The 27,701-nt window shown below is 39.6% G+C and overlaps 1 protein-coding gene across 7 annotated transcripts; it reads left to right on the top strand.

The window, feature by feature from the left end:
* On the top strand, positions 1–27,583 carry TSC22D2 (TSC22 domain family member 2). Of its 7 annotated transcripts, none has more exons than XR_008973805.1 (5): positions 1–2,131; positions 14,503–14,576; positions 18,365–18,473; positions 25,138–25,189; positions 25,969–26,009. XR_008973805.1 is itself a non-coding variant. In XM_057421630.1 (5 exons), the coding sequence occupies exons 1-4, from the start codon at positions 141–143 to the stop codon at positions 25,176–25,178; spliced, it is 2,178 nt and encodes a 725-aa protein (XP_057277613.1). In that variant the 5' UTR covers positions 1–140; the 3' UTR covers positions 25,179–25,189; positions 25,969–26,107. The 7 variants fall into 7 exon arrangements, 6 of the variants coding, with proteins under 6 accessions (XP_057277613.1, XP_057277611.1, XP_057277614.1 ...); XM_057421630.1 differs by having other exon boundaries at positions 18,365–18,436; positions 25,969–26,107; XM_057421628.1 differs by lacking the exon at positions 14,503–14,576 and having other exon boundaries at positions 18,365–18,436; positions 25,969–27,583.
* The last annotated feature ends 118 nt before the right edge of the window (positions 27,584–27,701 follow it).

Genomic DNA, 27,701 nt, shown 5'->3' with positions numbered 1-27,701 from the left:
CGCGGCCCGCCCGCCTGTCGCAGGAAGCAGCCGGAGGATGTGCGGTAGTGCCGGGGGCCCGGTCGGCACGCCGTGACAGCCCGCCCCAGTAACGCACTCGCCTTGCCCCAGCCGGTGGAGCCCCTCCCCGCGGAGGAAACATGTCCAAGATGCCAGCCAAAAAGAAGAGCTGCTTCCAGATCACCAGCGTGACCACGGCTCAGGTGGCCAGCAGCATCACCGAGGACACTGAGAGCCTGGACGACCCGGATGAGTCCCGCACTGAGGACGTGTCTTCTGAAATCTTTGATGTTTCCCGAGCCACGGATTACGGCCCTGAGGATGTGTGTGAGCGGAGCTCCTCCGAAGAGACTCTCAACAACGTGGGCGAGGCCGAAACTCCTGGCACTGTCTCTCCCAATCTCCTTTTGGATGGGCAGCTGGCTGTGGCTGCTGGTGGGGTAGCTGCGGCTGTGCCTGTGGCTCCCAATGGAGGGGCTGTGCCCAAGAGCTCTGCTGTGCCCCTGTCAGCTGCCGTTCCTGGCGCTGCCATGGCAGGAGCCAGCAGTGCTCAAACTGCCTTGCCCTCCACAGGGCCTTCTGCATCAGCCGTTCCTGGGACAATGTCTCAGACAGTGGCTGCTGCATGCAGCTCACGCTTCAGGGTGATCAAGCTGGACCATGGTACAGGGGAGCCCTACAGGCGAGGACGATGGACGTGTATGGAGTATTATGACCGGGACTCGGATGGTGGTGGTGTTCTGGGCAGGACTGGAGATTGCATTAGGCACAGCAGCACCTTCGAGCAGGCCACTCAAGAGAGGGACAGTGGCCTTGGTGCCACAGGAGGTTCTGTCGTGGTCTCAGCTGTGCCAGCATCGGCCTATGGCCCTGATTCTGTAGCTGACAGTTCCTTGACTGCTGTGTCACAGCTCATCCAGACAGAGAAAATGAGCCAGTCCTCTCTACAGCAACCTAATTTTGTCATTGGGCAACAACAGCAGCCGCAACAACCCATAGGTGGGGCCGTACCTCAAAGTACTGCTCAGCCTATGTTTTCTGGGGCATCAGTAGCAAATCAGCAAATGATGGTGCCACAGCAGTCACAGCCACAGGTAAATACACAGGGTGTTGCACAGGCTGGACCCAATGGGAAAGGCATGGCACCTCCAAATGTGACAATAGGCCAGCCAAGCATTCCTGTGGCACAGCAGCAGGTGCAGCAGGCAAGCATACCAGTGACTCAACCGCAACAATTTGCTTACTCTCAGTCCCAGATTCCACCAGTTCATCTACTGCCGACACAGCCTTCTGGTCAGACTGAATACATGCAGCACATGACAATTATGCAGTCTCAAGGAGCTATTCAACAGGCTACTACGGGCTCTGTTCCAAATACTGTGGCTTCCAGCCTTCCTGTGGGGCAGGTGACCGGCCAAAACCCCTCACCTGTGGGAGCACCAGTGATGGGGGTGTCAGCGCAACCTGGTGAAGCAGTTGGACAGGGATCAGGATTAATACAGAGTGGCCAGACGCAGGCTAGTCAGCCTGCCGTTCCACAACCAGGAGGTGTGGTGCAGCAAGGCATTGGACATGCAGGGGTTGTGCAACAGAAATCTGTGACTCAGCATCAAATGGGTGGAAGCAGCCAAGTGTCCGGAATGCCTGGTGCTCCCCATGCTGTGGTCTCCGGAGTTCAGAACGTGCCTGCGGTTGTGTCTGGTACAAGTGTGCCTACTGCATCTACCACCATTTCTGTTACTATGCCAAATGTCCCTGTTACGCTAGTCCAGTCCCAGCTGACGAGCCACACTTCTGTCAGCAGAAGTACCGGTGTTGTCCAGCCGCAGCACGTCGGACACTCGTTAATGCAAGGCACTCCTAATGTACCTGCAAATCTGCCACAGTCAAACCTTGGACAGTTTCAGACCCAAGCTCAGTCCTTAGTAGGCCAGATTGATGAGTCTAGAAGAAAATCGGAACCCCTACCTCAGCCACCACTTTCTCTTATAGCTGAAAATAAACCTCTTGTGAAGCCTCCCATTCCAGACACTCTAGCAAATCCACTTCAGTTACCTGCAAGTACTCCTATGAACAGTCTTGCCAGCTCTGTGTTTGGCATATCTATTCCTGTTGATGGTGATGAAGACAGGTATGAATTATTTTATAATGCCATAAAAATAGCTTTTCTGAAGGGGGATAAAAAATTGACTTTCAAGTTCCTTTCAGGTGTTTTTTTTGTGAGTTCATATTTTCAGGAAGTTGTAATGAAATTTACCTTGACTACTTTTTTTTTTTTCCTTAGGAGGACATAGCAAAGTGTTTAAGCAAGTGGTGGACTGTATTTGTTCTTATGCTGTGAATGTGATTACTTTTATCACAAAGCAGAAAGTACCCTGGAAGCTGCTTAATGCATGTGTAATGCTCCTCTTCCAAATCAAAGACTGAAAACTCCTTCTGCACCCAGTTGCTCAGTATGCAAGGGATTCTGCTCCTTTCCCCTGAACACATTGTAAAACACTCAAATGACAGCCAGGTTAAAATGAGTTTATTGACACCACTGTATTGTGGTGGTGTTAAGAATAGAAGCTTAGTGCTATCTTGGGGCCATTGGGTGAGGAATTTTGGAAAACTTTTAACAGATCTATAACAGATGCGTAACTTCAACAGCTTATAACAGATTATTGATTTTTTTTTTTTTTTTTTTTTTTTTTTATCCTGCTGTTGAGTTTGCACTTCATAGTACCAGTTAGTAAAGTAGTTGCATCTGGATGTGAATTTGTGTGCCCCTTACACAGTGAAAGCTCTTCTGATAATGGTTCTTTTACGCTGAAAAAGAATGTCAAGAACTTACTTGGGCAAAGATACCTGCACCTTGGAAAATACAATCTTACAATGAGTTTTCTTTGTAGGAAAGTAATTTGGAACAATTAGTTGTAACAGAGTGTGTAGTATGAGCAGGCTCATCAAAGGGCCTGAAAGAGGAAGCACGGATGTGAGTTTTATTCCTATAGACTTCTCAGACTGCTCTGAAGGGTAGTATGATGGCCAAAACTCCTCTTAATTGACTTCTTTCAGAGAAGACTTTCAGGGAAAGCAGTGTTGGAGCAGTGAATTAATGTCGTTAATATTTACTGTTAGGACTACAGTAGTTTGGAGGAATGAAATACATGTGGGTTATATGTATTTGTATTTTTAAAAGTAGGTGTAACACAGTTATGGGAAAGTCTGATGAATTATCCTGAAAGTCTTCCCTTGCCTTGAGAGAATACAAGGCTTTGAGATTACAGAGTCAGTGATGGTTGGAGTGCCTTTTAGTAAAGCAGCTGCATGTGTGAGGTCAGGGTGAGTAGATGGAGAAGGTACGTTCAAGACAGGTTAGCATTTGGAGAGTTAAATCTGCAGTAATGCGGGCCTTGTGCACACCAGAGCTTTTGGCTAATGCTGACTAATGCAAAAGCCGTGTTGTGGAGAGTTGCGCTAGGTCTGGTTAAAGCAGTAAAGGACTTAAAAGCTAAACAGTTACAATATTTTAGCAGTTGTGCCTTCCTTAAGAGGATTGCTGACGCAGCTGACAGGCTCTTCCTTGTGCGAGTAAGGTTTGATTTCAAGCTGATAAAGTTTTTTCACAGTTCAGTGTATTATCAGAAGATGGTTTCATAGAATTACAGAATGGTTTGGGTTGGAAGGGACCTTAAAGATATTCTAAGATTTGTCTTGTGTTTAATCATTCTGATGATTAAGGAGTCAGAAAGAGACCAATGTATTTTACATTCCTTTTGTATGTCTTCTAATACTTCATTTTTATGTAAATTCTAGTAACAAATTATTATCTGAGACGAATTAATCACTTGATATAATAACAAGGAAAAACTTGCCCTACTTATTCAAACCTGTAGGCTGTTCACTGTGATGCACACCAGTGAGACAGTTCTTGGTACTTTTAGCCCAAACAAGTGATTTTTAAAGTTACTTACGTAGTTTTGTCTTTGAACTTGAGCCGCCTTGCAACATTGCTTCGCACATTCATTTCTAAAGAAACCTTTTCAGAAACTTGACTCTGAGAACTGCAAGTAAGAAATAAGAACGGACTCTGGAAGTAGAGTGCTTTTTTGGCATGCCACATTATAATAATAAGTAGAGAAACTAAACTGTGGTTATCTGGAAAGAAATGTGTATTTCTCAGTTGTTTGCTTCTGCATTGGGTGATAAAACCTTGTTGTTTGCTGCAGTGGTACATGAAACAAGGGGCTGTATGGTATTTGAAAGTCTCTCCTGGGTTTAAACAGCCCTAGGCTTCATACTAAGTAGATCCATGCAGAGCTAGTAGATCTAAGTTTAATCTTTACTCCCCTCAAACAGTAGCCTGACTTTCACTGGTTTCAGACAGAGAAAGGAGAAAATAAAAACCTAGCAGCTTTTTAAGGCTGTTTTGCCACTTTGTTTTTATTTGCTCTACTTGCTGGGAAGGCTTTACTATAAAACCGTCTCCTGCTTGTCTGCTGTTACATTCTTGCTCCTGCTTTTTTCCTCTTTCCAACCATTTAAATTGCACCATTACTCCTGTGGGCCTATGCCCAGCTACTTTATCTACTGAAATCCATGGTGAAATAGTTAATGAAGACCTTCAAGTGTCATTAAAAGACTTGAAGTTGATACTCTGATAAAACTAATAGGACGCAAAGGGAGTTCACGCATTATGAGTCACGGTTCCAGGCTGCCTGCAGGTTCAGGAAGTTAATGCTTGGGTTTGTTGAGAGAATTTACTTTGTGATCGTGAGAGCTGGAAATTTGTGGGAAATGCTTTTTTCTCTTTTATCTCAATATTAATGTGTAACATACCCAGGAAGAGGGGGGGTCAACGTGTAGGCAGGTATCTGCATTTTTTCTGATGCTTTCAATTATATTTAAATGTTTGTACTTACTTGAAGCTTGACAAACTTCTATAGATCATTCTTCTATAGTCATCCTCTGAAACAGTGATTCATCAAGGAATACTGTATAGCTCGAAATAGCTTAGCTTTATCTAGTAAGTCATTCACTGTTTGTAATATGGAGAGGAGCTGTTCTGAAGGTAAAATAATTTAGGATGGGAATTCTTTGAAAACAGAATGTGAGAAAATGAGTAAGTGTGAGGCAGAGAGGTCTGATATAGAAAAAGCTGGTCAGTTCCCGTCTTTCCTGTCTTGGGGTCTGCTGTTTTAAATAAAACTCTTGAGCTAGAGGTGGAGGTGTAAGTTGATAAAGCCATAGTTCTGTATATCTGTAGATGTACAACTGGTTGGTTTGTTTTTTGTTTTTTTTTTTGTTTTAGATTTTTTTCAAGACCTTGCTTGAAGATCTTTAATTTCCCGTTTTGCTAATCGAATCCACTTTTACACTGGTCTAGACAAAACTGTGGTTCCTTCCATTGCTTTGGAAGTTATGAAAGATCTGCAGGATAACAGTTTTATTTTCTTTTCCTCTCTAAATGTGGCTACAGGTAGAATAAACTGCAACAGTATTCAAGGATAGAGGAAATAGTACTCTTACTGAAGCAGATGTGGATATCGCAGTCCACTTTAAATTTGGAGTCTGACAAATACTATAAAAACGCATGAAGAACTGGATCTCAGAATTGCCCTGACTCTTTATTTGCTGGGCTTCAGCAGCAGTACTGGTTGGTTTGGCTGGAGGGCAGTTAAAGTACCTGAGAGGATTTTAGGAGCAGTGTATGTCAGTTTCTCTACCCACATTTATGCCCATGGATACACAAACTTGTAGTTGACAAGCATAATATTCCAGCTGGCTTAATAACTTTATTTTGGCTCTTGGGGAAAAATAAATATGTTGCCTCTGTTAAAAGAATGTTACTGAGAAAGCTTGTTCAAACCTCCTACACGTTTGGCAGACTTTTGGGGCAAAATATTACTAGGCATGTTGGAAAAGGAACAGAGTATAGATCATTTTCCAGAGATAGCTGACCAGCTTGAACTGTGCAGGCTGTATTCCAGGAACGCTAATGAATGGCTGCAATTGTGAACTGTCAACTGCAGCAGCTTAAACTGCTGAAAACCTGATTGTGCAGACTTCTTCACAGCATATATCTCTCCGCTCAGCTAAATCATGTATTTGTATAGTGTACTAACTGTTGATAAAACTGAGCTTTTCAGACCATGTTCGTAACTGAGCATGGGCATTAATACAACTTCGGTAAGGGTTTAGATGCATGTTTTATTGTACTTGTAAAGAAAAAAGAAAGCATCCTGCAAATAACGAACTAGTAAGCAATACTTCAGTTAAGTTATTACTGAATACTGTCCCTTGCTTCACTTTGCTTATAAACTTACTAGAAGTTTGAGTTCTACTGCAGCTGCAAACTTGAATGTTTAAAGTTCTCCTGAAGGATTGTGTTTGCAAGAGTTTGTAGAAGCAGGTGGAAATGAAAAGAGGATAGACATGCTACAGTCATGAGTGCCTTCAGTTTGACAGCAAGACTGCAGCATTTGAAAAATATTTTAGATAGAATAGCTGAGGTGAACATTACAGTTGGCGACAGCTAAATGAGGTTAATGCAAACAAAACTGCAGTTCGTTACGTCCTTTTATGGCTGTCCTTTCTGTAACAAAAATTACATAAGGTAACTCCTGATGTACCAAAAACACCACACCAGATTCTAGATTATGGAAAAACTGTCTTGCCATACAGTCAGTTCTTGAGTGTTCTGAGACACCTAAAAAGAAAATGTGGCTTCCCAGCGCTGTTTCCCAGTTTAAACTTTCAAGTGCCTTTGTAAAGGAGGAATCAATACATGCTTAAAATTAATGAGCTGTGTTTCAGATGAGATAGTTACTATAAGGAGGAAAGGGGGAAAATATTGAAATTAATTCAAAAAGTGAAACGGTGCAATTTGTTTTAAAGACAGTAGTGTACCAACTCTGACATAAATGGTTCTCTGTACCTCGAACTCCTAAGTTCTGCTCAGCTGCTGTGGGTTAATTTTTTTCTCTGCTTCCCTATAGAAGAGTGCAAGTGTTTCATAGTCAGCTCATTTCTGAATGCTGTCTTGTATGGTAGAAATAACAGCATATGTTTCATGGAAGGTTTTTATACTTGTTAAAAGCTGAATCTTAAGAGTATTTAGTTCTTTTGAGCAGGCAGGACTGTCAAACTACTAAAGAGCTGAAATTTGTCTCAGGCTGTGCTTTTTTTTACAGGAGTTACTGATAATATTTTATAACTTCAGGTGACATAGTGAAAAGTAATTGTTCCCTATTGAAATAGGTATTTCAGTATTGTCCTGTTGCATGCTGAGGCCATATATTAGTTTTGTCAGTTGTAAAGCTGGTGACTAGCAGCTTCTGTAGCTCATGGAAAGTGCAAACCTTGTTTGTGTTTTCTGTGTGTCAGCAAAGATTCCATAAGAAACTTCTGTGAGACGACTCCTGGTAAGGTACAGCTGGTTCAGTTCTGGTAGATAAATCTAGATTGTCAGCCACAGGTTTCTGCTTTTATTCCTATTTTTGACAAAGTTTAAAGATAGAAGTATTTATAGCAACTGCTAAAGCTACTGTCTTCTGAGAAGGTTCTCCAGACATAAAAGGTCACTTGAAGTGCAGTGTAAGGTTGTATCTTCATTCCTTCTCTTGAAAACGACTCCAGCTTTAAACTTCATGCTACATAAATACAGATGTGTATTGAGAGCTGGTGAATTTTTTGTACTGTAGAATAATCTATTTTTACTCATGCTGAGCAGGTAAGTTATTTAGCCATATGGACTGCTGGATGCTTGTCATGTTTTATTTTGCATGATAATATTATTCCAAGTTTTTTGTATATATTCTTTGATAGAAGCTAAAAGTAATGCATTTGTATTGTGACAGCTTGCTTGAATGCTTTTAACAGTGCAGAGAGAAGGTAGAAGTATTAATTAGTACCATAGAGAAGTATCAGCTGTCTGTCAACGGCAGCTATGATATTTGTTTAGCACTCATTAAAGATTACAAACTGAAATCGGCGTCTATGTCAATAGCAGACACCAGTCAGAGTTGCAGACTGGTTGAGGTTGCAAGGGACCTCTGGAGGTCATGTGGTCCAGCCCCCGCTGTTCATCAGGGTTATCTAGAAATACTTGCTCAGGACCATGTCCAGATGGCTTCTGAATAGCATTGTATGCCAGTGCTCAGTTACCCTCACAGTGGCAGTATTTCCTGATGTTCAGAGGGAACCTCCTGTATGTCAGTTTGTGCCCGTGGATTCTGGACCTGTCACTGGGCACCACTGGAAAGAGCCTGGCTCCATTTTCTTTATGCCCTCCCTTCAGGTACTTATATGTATCAGTGAGATCGCCCTGAGCCTTCTCTTCCCCAGGCTGAACAGTCCCAGCTTTCTCAGGCTTTCCTTATAGAACAGATGCTTTCTTGACCCTTCATCATCCTTATGGCCTTTTGTTAGACTCTCTCCAGTATGTCCATGTGTTTCTTGTACTGGGGAGCCCAGCATCTTCCAGGTGATGCCTCACGAGTGCTCAGTGGAGGGGAAGGATCGCCTCCTCAGACTGCTGGCCATGCTTTGCCTAAGGCAGCCCAGGATCCCATTTAACTTTGCCTTGCTTTGCAGCAAGGACACAGTCCCGATACTTTGATTTCTGGGAGGGAATGAATGTGGTATATATGTGACATAGCAATGCAGAAGTGTAGCATAGAAAGAAAGGAGGTAACTGACCAGACCCAGTATCTGAAGATTTTGTGTCTGTCTAGAGCAGGATTAACTTGTCTGGTTTATTGGAGGATGAGGTGATCAAAAATGAGGGCTAAAAAAAACTTGCTTCTCTGTCGAGTTATTTCAGCTATTTTTGTAGGGGTGTAGATGACAACTCCTGGAATTGTGTCGTATGTAGAACACTGTTCAGTGGGGGCAAAGATCATAAATTCCTTGACCATCCCTACAAATGCCTTTTTAAAAATACACTTTCTTTAAGCCAAGCAGTAAGCTCTGATACTGACGGTGCTATAGTTAGAAGGTCAGCTGAGTGCAGGCTGGCCTGAAACTTGGAGAGTCATAATGAACTTGTAAATGATGTGGAAAGGCAGACAAATACACTTATGCAGTGTAATAAACCATGCTGTACATGGTCTAGGTTCTGATATCTTTTCTAAAACCTAAGTATGTAATCTAAAATGTTAGCTAATAGATGCTTTCTTGACCAATATTACATAAGTAAGGACAGGTGTGGTTTGGCTCAGTCTGTTTGAATCTTTTTTTTCCACTTGCTTTTTTGCTCTACAAATATCAAAATACTTTGCTTTCAACAACCAGGAACCAGTTGTAGTTATAGACTGAAACATCTGAAACTTCTGTATGGCAACTTGGGGGGGGGGGGGGAGGGAAAATCTGATTTTTGGGCTGTTTCTTTGAAGATGAATACTCAAGCCAGCTGTTCTACTGTGCAAGGCCACTTTCACGAATAATCATGAGCAGCTTTCCCTTTCATCATCAGGTTTGGAGAAGTCTAGCGTTGTGGGCAGAACAGGCAGTAGAAGCCTAATCCTGTACGATAGCATGTTCATAGATACGAATAAATGTCTTTTTCTTTACCAGTCAAGTTGTGTAAAAGTCAATACTTTTAACAATTTTGACGTCCCTTCCAGATTTTTGTACATATAATGCAATACGAGCAAATGTGGATCTTTTAAATTCAGAAATAAGGAATTTATGCTCTTTTTTTACTGCCTTCTTTCATGCAGCATATTAGGGTCTTCTTTTCAAATGCATTCCAAGCTTTCTCTCTTGAATGGGATAATTTGCAAAAGAATAATACGGCATAGTAGTATTAAGTAGTAAATTACAATGCATGCTGAAGGACTGCCATAGGTTGTGAGGTGAAGTTCAAGATGTTTATTGAGACCATGTAAGTTGTTTTCAAGAGGTCTGGTGTTTTTTGTTTTTTTTTAAACTCGTCTCAGTTCATCAGAACATGGATGATACTGATGGGCCTTTCTGTGGCTTTTCTTGAAATCTTCTTAATACTGGTAAGAATCTCTGACTGGGTCAAGCAAAAGACTTTCTCCATAGCCATTAAGTTTATCAACTTCTAATCTATAGTTGTTTCTCTTTGAAGATGTGGTCTACTGTGTTTTGTTTTTTTTCCTTGAAACATCACATGAACTACATTGTCTTGTATCCCCTGCCTACAAGAACTGAAGTTTAACCTCAACCAGTGAGAAGTCATTAGTATGTGAAATTTTACGCTTCTTCCATGTTTTGATTTGAGAACAGAATCACTCAGATCAGTCCTTACACAGTCTGTAATATTATGTAATTAAAATTCAGCCTGACTGACAGTCATGACAGCCTTCACAAAACAGCCTTGCTTTATTAGCATGTATTATTTTAGTAAGTGTGTGTGTGATGATGCTGTCTGTGGGGTGGAAGAGAGCAAGAGCATTGGTTGCCTGGTTGGAACAGAAGTACTAGTCAAGAGTGAACTAAGGATTCACAGAGTCTGGCTTTGGAAAGTGGGAGGATGGTATGTAGAGGATGAGAAAGATCATCAGCGAGTCCTGAATGACCTTAAAGTTGTTATGATTACAGGATTGTCTACTGTACAGGACTACTGAGGTTTGGGGGCCAGTTTTCTGGACCCAAGAGGATTTGACATTAGAGTTTTGAGTTACAGCTGTTGAACTCAGAAGTAAGGAGAGATTCAGAAGATAAGCACCTGCATTCTTCTATCCATAATTAGTATCAAATACTTATATCAGAATTCACTATTTGAACTCTTCAGCAAAGCATCTTCAGAAATACTGAGTGATTATTACCTAACACAGCTAATTTTATTTTAATTAATTAATGAAATTATTACTGACTGATGTTATTTACATCTTAGGCAAGGTACCACTGTTTTATCCATCCAAGGCTTTGTGAACAGGAAGCATGATATCCTTACTGGCCTCATTAATTTTTGCTAGTATACATAAACTTAATTTCTTTATAGAAACTTGGACTTAGGCTTTCAGAAAAGGTAGTAAAACCAAGGGAAGTGTCTCATTTTTCATGTTCCTGCACTCTACTGATGTAGTGTCTCCCAGAGACTTCAAATGCAGAAACTTCAAAGTGATGTTAATCAGAGAAGGCTTTGAATTACTGGTAGCAAAACTTGGTAGACTTTAACAAATAACAAGGTGCAGCTCCACCTGAAATATGTAGGCTAGTTAGCTTCTGTAAAGCAAATCTTTATGCAACATGTGTGCTGAAGAGCGTTTTGTAATATCTGTTCTCTGGAATATATAGTGTAAGAAACTGCTGATTTTTCAGCAAGGAACTCTGCTTGCAGAAGATTTGTTGATACCAAATTATTACCTGTTAAATTAGCTTGAATTTAATACTCTGTCAAAATGCTTCTTGGGTTTTTAGACCAGATTTTCACAGTCAATACTGAAATCCTTGGGGGGGGGGGCGTGGTGTGTGGAGAAAGCTTGCTGCTATTTTATCAGACAATGAAAAAATGAAGTCACATAACCTTTTCTCTCAAATCAGTATCACTTCAGGTCTGTCATAATGGTATAACATGGCATCGTGCCTCTGCTCTAACTTGGTATAAGACTGTTAAAGGCTTTGAGTATGTTTTAAAATGCAGTCAAGTATAAAAGTGTCTTCTACAACTATTCAGTGCTGGGACAAGAGAAGAAGTTGTTGGCTGGTGATTTTCCTCAGGTGATACCAATGACTGCTCTTGGTTCAGGGTGGGCTGAAGCATTTGAGATGCTTCCAACTGTCCTTCCCTAAATACTTGGGTTAGTCACTGCATCCCTCTGGTCTGACCATTATTAATGTTGATATAACGTGCTCTGTCCATGCTGCATTCTTATTACCAGTTTTTGTAGAAGTAGTTTTATTCTTTTTCCCTAGTATTCATAGGGACTAAAAAAAATGATAGTGGTGTCTTTTTTTAGAGAGCGAAGCCCGAGAACAGGGAAAATGTGGTGCCAACATCTTGACGGGGCAAGCAAGTGATGAATGAAATGCCTCTGCTGTGCACTTGAGACAGTCATCTCTTATTCAGTTCTCCTTAGAGATGTCTAGTTACTGCATAACATTATTTTCCAAAATCCTCTTTTGAGGACAAGGCTAAGAAAGTATGGGCTACTGCTCTGATCATTGATATGGAAAGGTGATGCAACTTGTAGCGAAGTCTAGCTCACTCTTTTCTGGTACTTGAAATCTGAATGTCAGGAGTTCGAGATGCAGCTGATGTCAGACTTCCGTGCCTTGTTCCAGGCAGTGTATGCTGCTTTAGTTCTCTCAGTAAAGTTACCTTAAGGTGATTTTCATTGTTTCTGTGTTGTGAGTATGTAGTTTGTTTGAAAGCAGACTGAAACTGAATGTTGGTGCTGCTCATACTGTCTTGCTAATGATTTTGTAGTACGTTTGGGTGTTCTTTCATCTCCTTCTTCCTGAATTACAAAACTACAAAATTAATTAGAAAATTACAATTACAAAGTGTGTCCTAGTTTGGTGATTTTCAGCACTTAAATTTCTGTATCTCTTGATTTTTCAAGTGAAGGTCAGATACATGCAATATGCTCTCTCTCCAGTGTTACAATATTTTCATATAGAAGTAGCCTGTGAACTCCTTTAAAGTCCAGCATGGTGATTGAGAGCTGCCGTTTCAAAACTGTCATGGAGCCTGCTAAATGAGTCAGCTTTTCCTGTCCTCTGCAGCTAGAATGCACCTAAAACTGAATGTAACAGCACCTAATTCTTGCTGGTTTTTTTTTTTCCATTGCATTTATTTCAAGTATAATGGCTTTAAGGAACTATAAGAACAGAATATGTAGTTAAACCCAAAGCTTAAGAGCTTTAATATTGAGACTTCTTTTTTTTTCTTTTAATTCCACATTGACTTCCCCACGTTTAGTCATTGTCAAGTTTCTCCTGCAATGCTTTGTACTCCAGTTACTGTTTTGAGAGTAACCTACTCTGTAGGTGGAGTCTTATGAAATAAAGCTGATTTGAAGTTACAGTTGCTTTAAATAGAAGGTGATATAAATAAAAAAGCAAAATGCTTTTAGGAGGGATGGAGAAGGAATGCTGTTACTAGTATAAATGTATTCTTGAAATGCCATAAACTTTACTGGGAGTTTCTTGATAAGCTATGATAAAGTGATTGCAAAACCCCTTGTTCTGATCTTAAATAAACTGTGCCAAGTGTTTCAATTTGGAGACCACCTGTAATCAGTTTCCACTGCAGGTCATAGCTAGTAACCTAGTTAAGCACAGCCCTTTATTGGTGTGCGGTAAGACACAACTAAAAGATGCCTTGGGTTTGAAATGCTTCTGAGTACTTACACATCCAATTTTTTTCTAAACTTTATAAGCTAAGGAGGGATTCATTTCTTGTCCTTTAGTGCACATCAGAATAGGCAGTTGATGCTCTATATATTTTTATTTTTAATGTCTTCATTCCTTATTGATCACTCCAGTGAAATACATCTACATATGCTGATAGTTGTCTTAAGTAAGCTCAGACTGTTCTTACTGTCAGGTCTGTTGACTTAAATAAAAATTCTGATGTAGCATACTTTTGTTTGCTGACTTCGTGTTCAGGCTAGTTTTAAGTCACATTTCTCAAACTTTAGTTCACTTCTGGCACTGTAGAAATAATGTAGATGTACAAAGTGACATACTAGCATCTTTTCTTTGATAAATGCAGCTGAAGAACACAGTTTTATTTACAGATATACTGTCAGGCTCCTATAGCATTCTATGGGAAGGATAGGAAGCTGGGTGCTTGCTGTTCAATTCCCAGTCCCAGTTCTTCTTTCTTTTCTATTTCATAGTTAGATTTAGTTCCTGTAAGAGTTGATCCTATTCAAAGGCAGACTTCTGCTTTAAAGTTCTTGCTAGGGCCTGAAATCTTTTGGAGCAATGACAGTTTGTTATCTTCTAGAATGGTAATATGGAAATTCCACCACTTCTTTAACAGGTCTTTTCTATTCCTTGCTGTTTGTGTGAAAAACAACTCTAGTGTATAGTTTAAACTTTCTTTGCTGCAATTAAACCTCACACTGTTTGTGCTGTACTTAAACATAACAGGAATGAAAACAAGTTTTCTTCCCTTCACAGATACTTTAAACTGTGTAAAGTCTGTCTTTCATCTATTTTAAATGCTAAATTCTCCTACTTGGTGATTGTGATTATTGGAAAAAAATAATGGAATAGAACATGCCTTATAGTGGTCTTACCTGGGTAGGCCCATATCCTTCTGGAGAGCTGGTATCCAGAAATGACCATACAATCTAAGTTAAGGACTCAGGCCAAATAAAACAAGACTTCAGTTAGTATGCGTACCTCTTGTGTAAGAAGAGTATTGCAAGTTTGACACCTTTGCAAGGTTTGTATTTTTAACTTCTGTTTGTATTCTCCTCTATGGAATTGCAGTCAGCTCTTCTTTCCATGTTTTGTACTTGTGCAGCTGATTATTGCTACCAGAGTGTAATACTTAATGCTTATCCTTATTGAATTGCATCCTTTTTATTTCAGACCATTGCTCCAATTGGGCAAGATCTTCCTGAATTCTATTCCTGCTGTCCAGAGTGCTTGCAGATCGTCTGCAGGTAGAAAGATAGTCTGTACTCTACTGTCCAAGTCATGGATTCAAGTGTCCCATAAGACATTCGGAGGAGACCCCTGGGGAGCTTTGTTTGGGGCATCCTTCCACTCTTCCACTGAACCATTGGAGAGCCATGTGTACAGAGTAGTTATCCATAGTGGACCTGCTTTGTATAAGCCATGTTCTTATAAAAATGTCATGCAAGATGGCATTAATAGTGCTAGTAATTTTATGACAATCTTTATCACATCTTTTGTGTTTTTTTTCTATATGAGGCCCATTAATTTTTCTCAGAAGGAATTCTTGTCCGAGATAAGCTTCTGAAAGGCTATCCATGTTAGCTTGCTGCTGTCTAGGTAAAAACAAGTAGGTGGTTCTGCTTTGCTTTGTTTTTCCTCTGAGGCATCGAGTAGCGATTACAGGTTGTCTGATCAGATACTTTCATGTTCTTCAAAAACAGGCACTTAGGCCTTTTCAGTCTTCTGCATCATTCCTGTTCTCAAAGTCAATGAAAATAATAGTGATATTTAGAGAGAGAGAGCTGTCTGAGGTGGTCTAGTGTGAATTTTTTACTTTCCCACCTTGGGGTAAAAAGTGTGGTATTCTTCACAGTTTCCTCTTCTTGTTGCCCTTAATTGCTGAGGTTGATCAGTAGTTTGAAGGCTGAAACACAGCTTCAGCTATATCGTGAACAATGATGTTACTATTCCTCCTTCAATGGTAGTAGATGGAAAAAAGGCAACTGTGCAGCAGCTTTTGCATGCCAAGCTGATACTCATCACTTCCAAAGTGAGTATCATTATTTAAACTAAAAGGCATTTATCTGTGTACTTGAAAATTTGCCAGCTTTCATGGGCGTGGTTTCTAGTGAAGCAGAGCTCTCTAGAATTTGTATTTGGCATATGCAGATTAATGGCAGTGGGAGGACACTTGAATATGAGGTGAGACTTTGGATGTGTTTTAGATTTCCCTTTAAAAGGGAAAACTTATGAAAGTGTTCTGAGAACTGACCTTAGATCAGATTTCCATTGCAGGAAAACTGTTGTCAGAAACCATAACATCAGACTGTGTTGTGAGTATTGACATTTGTGAGCTTTGAAAGGGAATAAATACGGTATGAGTTGCAGGACTTCTTAAGAGATATGGAGGCAGTTTTTACCAATCAAGATACAGTTTAAATGTGCTAAGATAGTTGCCTGTCATAATCCCTGGTACTGGAATTAAGCCTCTCTGTCCTTTGGAAATACCTGTTCTCCTCTCTTATCAGAGATGGAGGAGGGGAAGCACCTGGTATACCTCCTGTGGAACAGGAGGTGGGCTTTCACTTCCTGGCTTGGCATCCCCTTTCTGGCTGACTCTTTGCTCCCCTGTGGCAGTCTGCCATCAGCTGGAACTGAGACTTGACCTCTGGGACCTGGCCATCTGCTGGGAGGGCAATGGAGGAATCTGCTTTGTTGGTCTGGGCTGTCCCTACATTCAGTTTGGGCATTGTCAGAAGGACTTCTGCTGTTTCAGTCATGATGCAGCCCCAGCAGGCCATGTTATACTACTACTGTAAGCTGTTTTCTCAATTGTTCTGCAAAGTGAAAGAAGTTTTTAGTAGTTCTCAAACCTTTTACTGCTTGTGGTTAAAAATAGATATCTCAACAGTTTGAAACTCAGTCATAGTAGTTCAGACCTGCACATAAGGCATCGTTCATGTTACCTCTGTGGATCTGCTTTTCAGTTTAGGTAGCATCCTTTCTCTTCCCCCAGTTAACATCTTGTTAAAATATAGCTATCTAGTAAAAAATGTTCTCTTAACTGTCTGAAGTAATGCAAAAGCTGTTTCAACAACGTGGGGTACAAAACGAGCAAAACTTTCATACCTTTCCAGATACTTGCTTAAGAATAGCACAAGAATATATAGCATATAGGGTATCAGTGTAAAAATAGATAGTATGAAATACATGCCATGTGGTTATAAACCACAACTTCTTATACCTAACAATAGCAACAAGGTTTTATATGTTGCAAGTAAATTTATCTTGGAACTTGAATAACTTTCTATTTACAGTCACCTTCTGAGAAGGAGAATTTTACATACTCCTCACAACTGAATTAGAAGAGCTTGGGCCTTGTCCTTCCCTTCCACAAAGGAACATTCTCTTGATCCGCAGATGCCAGTTGCTTTGCATATGTTAGACCCTACATCACTCAGATGTCCTTTAGCTATTGTGTTGCTCTTCCTATAATTAGTTGTATTTAGTTGTCACTCAAGTGTGCAATGCTTCTAAATGCATAAATAGTACCAACATAGGAGTATATTAATGAGTTTGGTCAAACAATTTCTGTAGCAGGTATTAAGCTAAATTCCAGACTTGCAATGTTTTTTTTTGGTCTTTTTGAAGGATAGAGTGGTGAAGGTGGAAGGGGGAGTAACAAGCACTTCAAACGACTCATTCCTGATCACTGCAAATGCACAAATACTGGTACTCTTGCAAGGTTTCTGGTATATGCGTGCCATGGGAATCGGATTACTTCAGGCAGTGTTTTGTTACGGCTTGTGTATTTTGTGATTTATTTTATTTTATTATTTTTTGTTCTGTGATTTCAGCTATACAGTAGTACATAAATGAAAGTGTTAATGTCTTGAAGACAATTTTAAGAAGTATACTTGCCATAAACTTAGAAAAGGTATGGGCACCTGTGCTTCTAATATTGGCATAAACATTTCATTTTAAAGCTATTTAAAAGGAACTTGAACTAATACTAGCTTTTTTGAAGATGTTTCAGCTAAGTTATTGTGTCCTTCTCTAGGACTGGTATAACTATACCAATGTAAGGATGAACTATGGTATTCAGAAAAGTTTTTAAGCTCTCATACAGCCACTAGCAGTAGAGAATTTTGACTTTGTCTTTAATCCAGTATCTTGTAAATGGTAAGTGTTCAGGTGAGACTTTTGAGAATTAAGTTCTTCAAATTGCACTCTTGGTATGTTGCCAGTTGTGGGGCAAGTGCATGCTGGATGAGGAAGGTCAGGCTGTCTCAGGGGTTTGGCCCTGGTGGCAGGATTTATGCTGTGCTGTCCAGTTTGCAGCAAGGTTACTGGAGCCTGTGCTGAAGGCTTGTGAGACCCAGGGTAATAGCTAGCGTGTTCTGACTGACTGGCAAAGTGCTTCCAAGCAACAGTTGCCCTGTTGCATATAAAAAGGGGGACATGTGAGGATAATGGACAACCGCTTACAGAATTAGGAATATTTTAGATTCCGCTTTTCAATTTTAACTTGATTTGGTTTTTAGTTGCAACTTAATCTGTCATAGCTTGTATGTGGCATATTTAGCTCTGACTTCTAGGTTCCCTTGGAGAATGTGTGTGTATAAAGTAGGGTGTAAAGTAGAATAGAAATACTGAGTATTGTTTGCAGATTATTTTTTTTTGTGAATTACAAAAAGTGTGAAAGGTATCTTTTGAATTTATCATTAGAGTCGTAAACAGCTTACCTATACAAGATTGCCAGTATGACATAAGATATTTGGCAATGGCTTTACAGTTGTCTTTTTACAGTAGAAGCTTGAAATAGCATGAAGATCCATAGGGCTTGAGGATTACTTTATCTTTTTGAATCAGGACGTCCTTAATGGAAAGCCATAGAAGCAGTAAGGTCTTTAAACTGTGCTTCAGGCATTCTGTGAAGTCTGTAAATTTAACCTGTCTGGATAGCTAATTTGCTTTGTAATGCAGGTTGAATAAGAGTATTTTTATTACGTACCCATTTTCAATATGTTTGTTTGATTCTTGGATCTCATAGGAATCCGTCAACTGCATTCTACCAAGCGTTCCATTTCAACAAGTTACGCGAGTCAAAGACCTTCTGGGATAGGTATGAATACTTAACTATGGAATGCATACATGCTGAAGTATGCATGAACAGCTTCGCTCTATGCAAGTTTCTTGTCGTTTTTGTTTGCACAGAACTGCTGCTTGTGTTTAGAACTTCACACTGGGCTTCTGCAGCCTGAAGATCTAAAAGCAGTCATGGAAGTGAAGTCTTTGTAATGAACTTTAATACTAAATAAGTCTAAAATACATGACATGACATTTTTTCCTTCCTCCTTCCATTATGCATGTATCATACATAATGTGTAAGCTGAAAGAGTTTAATGCGCTGCTAGCTGACCATCACTAAAATATTTGCAGCTTCCTTTTCCAAAAAAAAGGAAACTTTTTTGGCATTGTGGTTATTGAGTTCTGTATCAGAAAACAAGTTGTGTAAATATTATATTTAAACACAATTTTGGCAAAGCTAAAAGTTCTTTTGGTCTCAAAGCCAGGAAAGGAAGCTTTCTGGCTTGCTTTCATTCTGCTTAAGTAAAGCTAGATGGGGAGCAAACATGAACTGTGGCAAGATATGATGGCAAAGTAAAACTACTAAGTTAGCATTGAACTCATGGCGAGAAACTGCAGTGAAGTGTAACAAAGTCGTATCTGTCACAGATATGACTTCTCAGAGATGCATTACTAATTCATCAGCTGCAAACTGTTTCCTGCATTTTTATGATTTTGAAGGTTTTTTTTGTCAGCATTAAGTTGAAGTCCTAGTGATTATGTGACTTCATGCCTTGTGATGCTCTGGCTTATCACAATACTTCTGCTTAACAACCACTATAGAATATAAATTTTGTTTAGCAACTGAAGTATTGATACTGGCTGTGTTTGACTTGAGAGCCTTTTCAACTTGCAAAACTTAACTGAATCCTTTAAAGTTTGCTTGGCAACAATTTGTATACAACACAATTGTATACAATTTGTATACCAACACAGATGGTTGGAAAATGCTATTGCATCCTGCTTTTTTTCTTTAACTGCTGAAGTGCTAGCATTAGTTTCAAAAGCACATCTTCCTTTTGTAGCAGAAACTTGGACAAATTTGCATTTTTGCTTTAAGCTCTGGATGATGCCACTTTCCTGTATTTATGGGACAGAGTTGGTATTTAGGTTCCAAGGATTTCACTATTTAATTTCAGGTCTTTGAGCACAAGTTTGGTATGTAGACGAAAAAGCTCACTTTAAGGTCTTGCCTTCATCTGTTTCTCTATTTTCAGGTCTTAACTTAAAATATTTCTTGAGTAAGCTGATGACAAACAAACAAACCCTAAAATCAGATGATTGGTGATTAAGGCTTCACACATACGACGTTTATATACAATGTCTGAAACGAGTACTGGAGACATGGGATATAGAAAAACATTAAATTCAGGTTGAAGAGTATAAATGGCTTCCTTTAAAATAGTCTTGCCTCTTTGCTGTTAGAACAGTTTGTGGTAAAAACAAGTATTTGTAAAAACATAGTCAAATTCATGAGGACTGATAGAAACTTTAAAATTCTTTTCCATCCAAATTCTGAAGTCTTTGATGTGGTTTAGCAGGTTTTGTATTTATACCCTAGTGATTAGATTTTCTTATAATGATGTTAGGTGGTTTTGCTTTACTAGATGACTGAAGTTGAAAAGCTTTTAACAGTAATCTTCCAGTGAAACCTAATGGAGGTTTATAAAGGTGCCCTCCAAGGGCACAGCCAGTAAAGCCCATTCTGGGGAGCTCCTCTCAGGGTCGAGGTATGGTGAACCTCAGATGTGCAGCTCTGCCAGCAGTGCATGTCCTGGCAGCAGCAGGGCAGGAGACTGACAGCACCCTGCTAGCTCCAAGCTGCATAGGCAGTGGGGCATCTGATGCAGGTGGGGATCTGCTGTCAGACTTGAGTACTTCGATAACTATAAAATTGTTCGGGGTTTTTTTTGTGATCCTCAGTTTTTGAAAGAGAAATCTCTGCTGTGAATACTATAAGCTCATTTAATTTCCTCAAAATCCCTTTGTTTCCCCATCACAAAATGTGGGGGTTAACATGCTGTGAAACATAAGGATCTTAAGTCTGCTGGCAGTAGACTCTTAATTACATTTTGCAGCTCCTTCAGAAGTAGGTTGTGAACCTCAGGGGCTTGAGTTAGACTTTAGTGTAAACATAATAGAAAATCTTCGTCTGAAACTTCACTTTTTTCTACCAAATGTCAATTATTCTCCTATGATCAGCTATTTCTTGGGACCATTTGAAGGCAGCAAAGCTAATCACACACTATTGCAGTAGACAGTAGAAGATTGCTAAATCATTCCATTAAAATGGGGACTTGTTTATTTTTCACTTGTTTGGGGTTTTGTTTTTGGTTTTGTTTTTTTTTTTCAGGGCTGGTAATAATCAAGCCAGTAAATATTAGTGAAATACTGGTTGTTACTGATATGTTTTCAGGAAGCCCACAGATGTTTTCTGCGTAGGGTTCACATAAGTGTTGCTAAGAGCACAAGTTTCATGGGTCTGTCTTCTCATATGGCACATTACTGAGAAGATTATGAAGGGGAATAGTGGCTTCTTGGCATATTCACATGGGTCTGGGTGACTGCTCTTCTGTGCCTGGGTTGCCTTTGGGCGGTAATAGTGCCATAGAACTTTAGATGGGTTTGCCCGAAATACAGACTTTTTTGGTAAATTTGAATTTAAAGCAGTAGCTACCAAATGATGTTACAGCTTGTTGATGTTACTGAAACATCTTTCCAGTAATATCTTGCCATACTCCTTGAGTGCCATGTCTCCACAGGAAAGATTTTTACAGCAGTGAAGTCAGAATTATACCAAAGCTTTGAAGAAATGTGATTCATTGTGGAAAGTGTGATTACTATATATTGCATAACATGCACTTAGATTTAGAAGTTCTCTTCCCATTTTCTTAATCTGTATGTACATGATTGTGCAGGACACTTCTCTCAGTTTGTTTGAATAGACATTTGAAACAAAAAAATTGCAGATCTGTTTTTTGAGTTGTAGGGCATAGGAAAAATATATCTAAAATACACCATAAAGAAGTCTGAGGTGCATTCTGTAAGTATTTGATAAAAACCACTTTGTTCCAAGTGCTGCATACCTGATTGTGAGCTATGGATAAGCTGAGTTATTAGTAGTTAAAATCTATTTTTTTTCCTTTGTCTTTCAAAGTAAAATGTGAAAAAAAATATTTTTAAGCCACTAGGGTTTCTTAAACAATCAAAATGAGGATTTCTCAGACTAGATTGTTTTGCGTGACTGGTAAGTAGGAAAACATAGGGTTTGCCATCCATCTCTGGAAATGGTAAACTGTGCATGATACTCTGTCAATTTGACTGACTGTAAATCTTGCCTTGTACTTAACAGGCTTCAGAGTGATCTTCGTACAGCAATATAACTTCTTTTTGGTCAGAGCCTTCCATTTTTTTTAACCTTAACTTGGATTTACAAGTCAGACTGAATTGTTCTCATCAATTACTGTGTGTACACATGGTAGCTGGTTGACTACAAAAGCTCAGTTTGAGGGGGGGTATGTCGGAAGTTTGCAGTTACAAAAAAAAATATTATATGCATAATGCATCCCTTGAAACTGCCTATCTTAATGTGGATTTTTGTTCGCGTATTACAGCTTTGACAATAATTGTCAGACTTGTGTAGTTTGTGGAGCAATCAACTTTGTCTAAAAGCACAACATAGTAATTGGTCTTTTTTGTAAGACTTAAATAGTGTCTTTCCACTTCTAACTCAAGAACTTTCAGGTTGAGGCGTTGGATACACAGTGGATGGATCACCCACAGAATGTATCAAACTCTTTCAAGTTATGACATCCAAAAAGACTCAGTTCACAGATAGCTTCTTTTCTTCTCCTGGCTTTTTTGTAAGGACTGGATTGAATCTATAAATTTCATTCTACAGCCATGGGAGAAAGTATTTTTACGCAAACTGGATTTGATATAAACAGCTAAGGATTTGAAAAAAATCTTAAGACTTGGCAGCATTTGTGGTCTTGTACCATAAGAACAGCTAGCACTGGAGTACTCTGCTTCTGAATGTTTCACAGGAGCTGTTTGCTGGGCAGAACACTATAAAATGAACAAAGAAATGACAGAATCATTTGGGAATTATTCTAGCATAATACCTAATTCTCATATGCGTTTAGAAAGTGAAATGAAATGGTTAGGTGTGGTTTTATCCTGATGGTGGACTAGAGGCCACTCTGTTAGGGAAGATCTTTTCCTGGGCAGGTGGTAGTCTGCATGGTCCTGGGCTCTGCCTGCTGGAGATGCAGAGCCGGGGCATGGAGGTCTGTGCAGGAGGGAGGTCTGTGCAGGAAGCAGGTCTGGAATCCCAACTCCATGTGCCAGTAAGAGTGCAAGCTGCTCTGGGGGTAAGGACAACAAAAATAATGAAACAGATTAGTGTATAAACTACTTACGGCTTTCAGCACTGTCCATTAGTGTCACATAAAGTGCAAAATATGGGTGGGAGGACGACAGCTTCTCTGACTGCATTCAGATCACACTTATGGGGAGGGGCAGTTCTTATACCCACATAGTGAACCCTGTGCTCCGTTAAAAGGCAGACAAGAATTTGGAGCACAGGGTACAGCATGGGAAAGGTACTTCTGCAGCATGCAGTGCAGGTACGAGTGTTTCAGGTGATCAAGGAGAAGACTGCCTATCTTCCACTTGAGAGGTGTTTGTATGGAACTGATGGAATGCCGTAACTTTTGTGTAGGTGAGCTTTGGTTTTTAAAGAATCTAACTACAAAATAGGAATAGTAGAACTCAGTCTCAAATTTAATTAGAAGAGTATCGACAAAAGGTGTATCATTACACTGTAAAAATGCAGTAGATCCCACTGCAAAATTTGCTGTTAGCTTTAATTTTCCTCCCCTTTATCTCTTCAGAGCTGCCTCACCTGACTTAGGGTGGTGTTCATGAAAGGCTGGGACATGGAGCAGTCTTGAGGATTTTGATGACTCTTGAACACAGACATTTTTGATACTTTCAGATCTGAAACATGTTAAGTCAAGGTGGAAAGGAATACTTAACTTTTTAATGAGTTACAAATAGTTTTTAATCTGAGGAGCTTTACTACAAATACGTCTTGATAAAGGCTTAGAAGACAACAAGATACTGGAACAGTTTTCTTGTGAAATGAGTGCTTAGCACTTCTGATTTAGACTGCAAGCTTTGTTCAGTTTGGAAACAGATGCTGTTGCTTCCTCAGTTTGAAAAGCTGATTCCCTCACTTACAAATGCTTGATGCTAGGTACTGTCAATTCTTGTGAGTCTTGTTAGGGTGGCTTTGTCTAAATAGTCTCTCATTCTTCTAATAGTCGAGCTTTCTTTCTCGTATATAACTAATACTGCTGAACATATCGCCATTACTCATTTTAGAAAACCTTAAGTAGCTTTTTTTCTTAACACTTGGTTTTGGTGAATGTTGCATATTTTCAGAGAGGCAAGTTTCCAAGCATGACTGGAAGCCTTGCATTTTTCCTGGACGTTCACTTTTTTAAACGTAGCTGCACACTGCTGATAGCAACTTCCATCACTGGGGGAGCATTATCAGTAGTTATCACTGACGGGGCTGGTAAATAGCCCTGGAAGTGCCATCTTGTGTCAGACACGGTGCTGTGGAGTAAAATCAGACTACTGAGACCTAGTGTGGGTGGGCAGACTTGGAGCATATGGGACCTGTGTATGGATGGAGCATTCTGTGGCTGCCATGGGGGAATTCCTCTGCTGCAGTGTTGGCTGACCTGTCTGACCTCCTGGGGAAAGCTACAGCTCCCCTCCTCATCTCCTGGAGATCAGCATCTACCAGAGCACAGGGACACCCTGGCCCACCCAAAATTCCACCTTGAGAGCTACATGTGAACAACTGGCTTATTTTCCTGTACTGGGACTTGAAAACAGACCAAATACATCAAGGCCTGGATTTCAGTAACCTGGGATTTAAAGATGTAGTTCAACATATGCACTCATGACTGAGATGTTTTGTTGGACTGGCCAGTGTTAATATGTCTTCAAATCAAGACTGACCCTAACTGTAACCAGCAAACTGCAGTACTTTTCTTAGAAGTGGGAAGTGATCTGGGGAGAATTCATTGAAAACGAGTCCATCTGCTCATGGAGTTCAGGGCTTTAGTCATGTCTTACTCTTCTATTGATTGCTGCCACTTGCTCAGAAGTACAGGGCTGAGCCAGGAACTTTTTAAATGGAAGGTAGTCTTCAAGTAAAAGTAGAGAACAAACATTATGACAGGTTTGTTTTGTTTTTTTTTTCCCCCACAATCTTTATAAGAGGAATTTAGCAGAAATAAAACTAGAGGTAAGGACCCCATGAATATCCCATGAAATCCCTGTTTTCTCCAGTGAAGAAAGCTGAATAATTAGGCAGGAAATCAAAGCAGTTACTTTACTGTTTATTCTAATGCATTTTTCTGGTTATGGGTGTCATAAGCATAGTTTGAGGAATAATAAACTGAAGGAGCAGTGTCTCTTAAGTGCTGTAACTGTACTGGGCAATACAGTGGGGGACACCTACCCAGTCCCCACCTCAATGTGTACTGAATTCTTGAATCTGAAGCTTTAGCCTTCCAGTGACAGCATGTTCTAAGGAATCCTGCGGGTGCCAGTGGGTGCACAGTTTTAACTGAATGATACAGTAACGCTTACAAAGTTTTCTGCTTATATTTACAGTGCATCTGGTGCAAGTGTTGTTGCCATTGACAACAAAATAGAACAGGCAATGGTAAGTAAAAAAATAAGTTATTTCTAATAGGATTAATGATTTGTCGCCGAGCATAAGTTTCCAGCTGTATTATGTTTTTTGTGAGTTTGTAACATCCTTTCAGTTGGGTCAGACTGAAACTGAAACCATCATTTGAAAAAAAGATGTTTGGTTCAACTATGGGATACCCATAAACCATGATTGCCTTTACTGTTGGCCCCAAAATGTCCCTGAATTAATTTTCCTACGAATTTCTGTGAACAAGCTGATTGAACTTAAGAGTGCGTTTAAGTCTCTTCAGTGAAGTTCATTACTAGTTTGTCTTAATGGTCACTTAAGCTATCCCATCTTTGACATTTTGTTCAGCTTTGGTTACATCTGTTCCATTTTTTTGCTTCTGCTGATTTAAAGGTTTTCTTACTTCCTCCTTCTTGTACACCTCAGTGCTTCAGTCTGTAACACAGACTCCCCCCTCCAGGTCAAAGCTTCACAGCTGATGTTTTCACTCTGAGTAGCTGGAACATAATTCTAGTCCCTGTCTTCAGTGTAACCAAGGTGACTAGAACTTAATGCTGAATGCCGAAAACAAAGCTTTTGATGTAAGGGCCACTTTACAGTGAATAAAAGGGCTGGGTTATTTGATCTTGAAGACTAATTTATTCATGTCTTCTTAGTGACAGGGCTTTAGCTTTCTAAGCTTATGCTTACTTCAGTGACACTAATAAAATAGTAAATCCTGGGGTTGGAGTGGAATGAAACTATTCTTTCACCTGGTGTAACTCTTAACTTACTCTTCACAGGATCTAGTGAAAAGCCATTTAATGTATGCTGTAAGAGAAGAGGTGGAAGTCCTGAAGGAACAAATAAAGGAATTAGTTGAAAGAAACTCTTTACTTGAACGAGAAAATGCACTGTTAAAATCTCTCTCAAACAATGATCAGTTATCCCAACTTTCAACCCAACAGGCCAATCCTAGTAGCACTTCACAAGCGCAAACAGTGATAGCACAGCCTCCGCAGCCAACGCAACCTCCACAGCAGCCGAATGTCTCCTCAGCGTAAAGCTTTCTCGCCTCCATTGAAACACAAGTCCGAGAGCAGTCTGTCCTTGTGTGCCACTGATGTTCTTTCCACTTTATATGAAAGCGAGTAGCCATGCTTCTGTTGTGTGTTTGGCCTTTTCAGTATTAGACAATCATTCTATAAAAGCTGTCCCTCACTGGTGTGTCCTGAAGTGCAGTTGGTGTCTGTTACGTCATCATTGCACAAGGGAAGTCGTAGAAGGAGTTACTAATGCAGAGAATGCATTTGCTTGGCGTGCAGGAGTGAGGTCTTTAAGAGCTTTGGTGGCTCTCCAAGGTTTCCATGTCCCATGGATTACTTTGAGCCTTGCTGTCTGGTAAGAAGTAACAATTCATCTTCAGAGCCACTGTTCTTTCAATATAAGTAACATTTGCCTACATTAGTAGTTCATTTATTTGTTTTATTTATTACAGGGCTGCTATTTTCATAATGTACATGAACAATGTCACAGAACTTTTTAATTTTTTTAATAAATGTATGTATCAATAAAATGATAGATGGGATTGCGTTTAATAGATAAAATGTTTAGGCAATAATTGAACAAAAGAATCCTGGCATATTTCTAACACTAATGGCAATTTACCTTTGGTATTTATTTACGGTAGTAAAGATCCAGCTTGAATGTAAATTTTGTATAGAGTGTAAGTATGAAGACCATAGTGCATCTGTACAGGTAGTCACCAGTTATTGTGATATAATAAATAATTGATGGGCTATTTTGATGAAGAAAACTTTGCTCATTTCTGTTTCTACTTTCTAATAGGGAGAAATTGCCATGATTCCTCTGCTTTTTGACATTTCGTGTAATTCCTTTTTTTCTTTTTTTTTTTCCTTTTTTTTTTGGGTGGGAATAAAAAGCTGTGAAATTGTTCAACCTACTTTGTAACCAAAGAAGCAAAGCTGTGTAATTGAGTTGTTTTGTTGTTTTTTTTTTTATTTTATAATGCACATTCTTTATGTATTTTTATTTAGTGTTTTCTCATTCACAACTTTCTTTGCTGTCTAGCATGATCTGCATGACCTGTAATCTTTGAACCACTTCCGTACCTCATGTTTTTATCCAGCACTCTTATTGTAATATGTAATAGTCTGTGAACAATGTCAAATAAAAAAGAACAGCTGGTGGTGGTGGAGCTGAGCTAGTGTGCTACGCACTAGTTGTTAAAAAAAAAATGAAGTGAGCCATCTTTTGTTCATTTAAAATGGTGTTTTGAATTTCGTATGCAGGAAACATTTTGTTACATTGCAGATTTTAATGTATTTAATAAATGCAACATGCAGATTATGTGCAGTGTATACTGAGTATTTAAATTAAAAATGTACATTTCATAAATACAGTTTCAAGAGAGACCATCATTTGTGTAAACTAACACAGTGTGTCAAATTGATGTATAAATATATATATATTTTAACACATTTTTCTGAAATTAAACTGCAGTTTTGTTGAATTT

Source organism: Pezoporus wallicus, unplaced genomic scaffold (genome assembly GCF_028554395.1).
Source record: "Pezoporus wallicus isolate ANWC-B61680 ecotype Strahan unplaced genomic scaffold, APGP_CSIRO_Pwel_v1 scaffold_7402, whole genome shotgun sequence".
In the NCBI taxonomy this organism is placed as follows: Eukaryota; Metazoa; Chordata; class Aves; order Psittaciformes; family Psittacidae; genus Pezoporus; species Pezoporus wallicus.
The sequence above is the reverse complement of the archived record's forward strand: the minus strand, read 5'-3'. Positions and strand labels throughout refer to the sequence as shown.

What these genes read in the sequence shown, in the direction of transcription:
- TSC22D2 (XM_057421628.1), top strand. Translation starts at nt 141, where the DNA reads ATGTCCAAGATGCCAGCCAAAAAGAAGAGCTGCTTCCAGATCACCAGC. An exon ending in GTTGATGGTGATGAAGACAG is followed by an intron (nt 2,132 to 18,364) that starts GTATGAATTATT and finishes TGGATCTCATAG; the next exon opens with GAATCCGTCAACTGCATTCT. An exon ending in TCAAAGACCTTCTGGGATAG is followed by an intron (nt 18,437 to 25,137) that starts GTATGAATACTT and finishes TTATATTTACAG; the next exon opens with TGCATCTGGTGCAAGTGTTG.